General features: G+C 38.6%; 1 protein-coding gene across 1 annotated transcript; it reads left to right on the plus strand.

Annotated features, from left to right (window-relative positions):
- Positions 1-3053: 3053 nt before the first annotated feature.
- Positions 3054-4013, plus strand: LOC142425956 (olfactory receptor 4K2-like). Its single transcript, XM_075531424.1, has one exon. The coding sequence runs from the start codon at positions 3054-3056 to the stop codon at positions 4011-4013; it is 960 nt and encodes a 319-aa protein (XP_075387539.1).
- The last annotated feature ends 247 nt before the right edge of the window (positions 4014-4260 follow it).

Genomic DNA, 4260 nt, shown 5'->3' on the forward strand with positions numbered 1-4260 from the left:
TGGCACACAGGGTTGCTCTAAGATGGAACTGACTTGGCAGCACTAATGACAGCAACACATGATGACAGTCATGACCCATAAACTCTGGGGTCTGGCACCCAGGACTTATTATGTCTTAGCTTCCCTTTCACCTCTTAATCTAACTTCTAGCATAACATATTCTACACTAGTGGTCTTCCCGACATGTTATCTCTGTTCATTATAATTCCATCCTTACAGACTTTTGACCAAAGATGTAGCATTTCAATATAAGGGGCATATTTTCTGTCATAGTCTATATTTAATCCGTTTAAAGAAATCTGGGTTAAGTCTGCTGTTGCTGTGCTGTTGTTGGGTGTCATTAACTTTATTCTGACTCTTGGAAACCCTAGGATGGTACTCATACAGCAGGCTGAACCCCTGTCGGATCCTGAGAAATCATCACAGTCACTGCTGTGTTTGAGCCCATTGCTGCAGGCACTGTGTCAACCCATCTCCTCGAAGGTCTTCCTGCTTTTCATTGACTCTCTGTTAGATAAAATATGATGTGGATCTCCCGGAACTAGGCCCTCATGATAACATGTACAGGATAGAGAGGTGACGTCCCACCATTCTCATGTCTAAGGTATATTCATATTGTGCTTCCAAGATAGATTTCTTTTTTCATTTTTAGGAGCCCGTGTTATGTTTCGTGTTTTTTACTGACACTCTAGGCTTATGTTGTCTTCCTCATTCACTGTCTACCTTTCACAGGCCTACGAGGGAGGTGAAAAAAGCAGGCCTTGAGCCTAGTTCTCAAAGTTGCATCTTTGCCCTTTAACACATTTAAGAGTTTTATGCAGCAGATTTGATCAAAGCACTATGTCATTTGATTTATTGACTGGTGCTTCCATGAGCATTGATTGTGAACTCAAGCTCTCTCTCCCATACCGCTTTTTACTTTTCTGCTGGGTTCGATACGCCATTGCAATGGCCACACAGATCTCACACATAATACGGATAACTACAGGGCTGAGTAGGGGAGTTAACAGGTTGCAATTCATATGAGAAATGCTCATGATGCACATATTTAGCAGCACTGTCTATTCTCAGTGATGCCTGCAGGCAGACCTCTCTCTGGCTTTCAACCTCTTTCCCTGCTTGGGCCATGTTACAAAACTTGTTCAGTCAATACTGAACTTTTCCATGTTTCATCTACCTGTGGAGACTCTCATTATAGCTATGAGCTTATGTTATTTTTAATATCCTCTAAGAAACTTTAATCCTTCTTAGAGTACACGATTTTTTCAATAATCAAGGAATTGCTGAAGACACATTAATCTAAAGGAATAAATTCTCAACTCTGGGATTTTAAACATCGTAGCATAATGATGGGGGTGTCCTCAGATTTAAAGAGTACCCATTGCTCCTTATATGCTCTTTAAATAAATTTATGTATGTTTCCACCAAGGTGAGTCCCAGTTGTGTCCTTTTCTCTCTTGAACACTGATTCACCAATGTAGTGTATCCTCACTTTAAATAGCAAAGACACATTCCACATTTCTTGTTGCAATGCTTAGGAAAGTCAACTCTAAGTTTTAATAACTCCCACTGCAAGTAGATTATTGCATGTAATCCCCAATCTCCTGAAGGTCACTGTCTTCTAGTGTCTTTTATATTAAGACAGGACATAACATATATTCAATCTTCAGGCCTCTGGATGTTCAATAAAGATCATGGTGATTTCTATAGGCTTGTGGATCTTGAAGGACATGGTGTTGTTGATTCCTGCTGTGTAACAGGTAGGTAAAGAGGTAAAAGTGATGTTTAAAGATGTTAACAAGGAGTTATAATTGTCTTCTGAGAGCATAGAGAGATGAAATTATTAAGCATTGCTTTTGAAGTTATATCAAACAAAAAGTAAAAGAGTCATAGTAAAGAAATACTATATCTGTAACTTGAAGATATAAAGAGGGAGGATACGAAGAGGAATCATTCTATTGAATGAAGATGAGATGGGTTCTTTTGGAGATAAAGAAGAAAGAACTCTTAATAACACAACACTTTATTCCCTTACAATGTGTGAAAAACTTACATATGTAATAAAACAACTCCTATTGATAAACCAGGAAAACATAGTACATATTTAAAGGTATGAAGTTGAGGTTTCTCAATGCATTTAATGAAACAAGGAACTGATTTGATCAATGAAATACAACAGGTTGGCTATGTTATACTAAAATTTTATAAATTGTCTTATCTTTTGTTGTTGGGAATATACATAGCACAACGTACCTCAATTCAGCAATTTTTACGTGTACCATTTCGTCACATTGGTTACACTCTTCAGGTTGTGCGACTGTTCTCACACTCCTTACAGTATTCCCTTTCCGCCCTTCCCCCTTATTGGAAGGGAGCACCATGAGAAGAATGAAAGGCAAACGATGTCAATGTTAACATGAGATCATAAACTTCCATTCCACTTTTGGTCTCCATTAGTTTTATGGAGTGAAGAATCAAAAATAAATTGCTAATCCCCTTTATAGGAGAGCTTAGTAGGACTTCTGAAACCATTGCATTAAATAGTAGTCGGTCAATCCAATGTTCAATCACAATCAGTTCTAACTCTTACATTTCGTTGTATATGTTTGTGCAACAGAATGTGTGATTTCAATGATCTGTTTTATTTACATGTCTTAAAAGGATTGTGATAAGAGTTGTATGAGCCCCTAATAAAACGTTTAAAAAAAGTTGAGCACACAAACAGAATGCAGCTTTCCTCTATAAATGCAGATAATGATATTTCAGTAGGTGGAAGCAAAATTCTTATTTCTTGGTGGCTGTGTCATTTACATAGGCCAATATGTTCTGATGCTGCTCGTCAAGGCTCTGTTTTCAGAAGAAATTTATGATCAAAGCTGTTAAAGTTAATTGAAAAAGAATTTTTTTCACTGAGAGCATTTTTAGACTGCAAGTATAGTGTGTAATAAATTATTCGGTGATATTATTCCTTCATAGGTATTGCAGAAGTATTACGTTCTACTAGCTCGTCCGTTTCATTTCTTTTAAGAGTAGAGAGAAGAGTCTGCAGATCAATGGAGGGCTTCAACCATTCCAGAGTGGCGGAATTTGTGTTACTGGGACTTACTGAATCCCCTGAGCTCCAGATTTTCCTCTTTGTGGTGTTTTGCATTTTCTACTTAATCACCATGTTGGGCAACTGTCTGATTTTACTCACGGTCATTTCCACCACACACCTCCACTCCCCCATGTACTTCCTACTCAGCAACTTGTCTCTCATTGACATGTGCCTGTCCTCCTTTGCCACTCCCAAGATGATCGTGGACTTCCTTGCTCAGCGCAAGACCATCTCTTTTGAAGGCTGCATTTCACAGATCTTCTTCCTGCACCTCTTCACTGGAACTGAGATTGTGCTACTTATCTGCATGTCATTTGACAGGTATATTGCCATATGCAAGCCTCTCCATTATTCAACAATTATGAGTGAGCAAGTGTGTGTTGGGCTTGTGGTGACTTCTTGGACAGTGGGCTTGTTGCACACCATAAGCCAGTTAGCTTTTACCCTCTATTTGCCCTTCTGTGGTCCCAATGTTGTAGACAGTTTTTTCTGTGACCTTCCTTTGGTAATCCACCTGGCTTGTATAGATATTTATGTTCTCGGCATCTTTATGATTTCAACCAGTGGTGTGATTGCTCTTCTGAGTTTTCTGCTTTTGCTCACCTCCTACATCATTGTTCTCGTCACCATCAAACACCACTCCTCCACAGCATCGTCTAAGGCTCTTTCGACCTGCACAGCACACTTCATAGTTGTCTCCATGTTCTTTGGGCCCTGCATTTTCATCTATGTATGGCCTTTCACCAACTTCCTGGTGGACAAAGTCCTCTCTGTTTTCTATACCATTTTTACCCCCTTTCTGAATCCACTTATCTATACTTTGAGAAACCAGGACGTGAAGGCAGCAATGAAGAAGAAACTAAGTTATCAAAATTTTAATATTGGGAAAACCGCACCACGTTACCCAGTGCAATAAAATAGCTCTCCTCTCTGATATTTACTGCCATCAATTTTGTGGATAGAGCAATAGTAAATCAAATTTAGAATGCCTTTGGGGTAAGTTAATCTAAGGTCCTGAGAAGAAAACACAGGGTTTTGATAGCTATGAAACATCTGTCCCAAAAGTTCAGTGTTTGCAAGCCTTGTGCAATTATAAATTCATTTGAACTATTATTGAAATCTGCAGGTTATTTTATTAAAGTGTACATATCATCAAATTATGA

Source organism: Tenrec ecaudatus, chromosome 14 (assembly GCF_050624435.1).
Source record: "Tenrec ecaudatus isolate mTenEca1 chromosome 14, mTenEca1.hap1, whole genome shotgun sequence".
NCBI lineage: Eukaryota > Metazoa > Chordata > Mammalia > Afrosoricida > Tenrecidae > Tenrec > Tenrec ecaudatus.

What these genes read in the sequence shown, in the direction of transcription:
- LOC142425956 (XM_075531424.1), top strand. Translation starts at nt 3,054, where the DNA reads ATGGAGGGCTTCAACCATTCCAGAGTGGCGGAATTTGTGTTACTGGGA.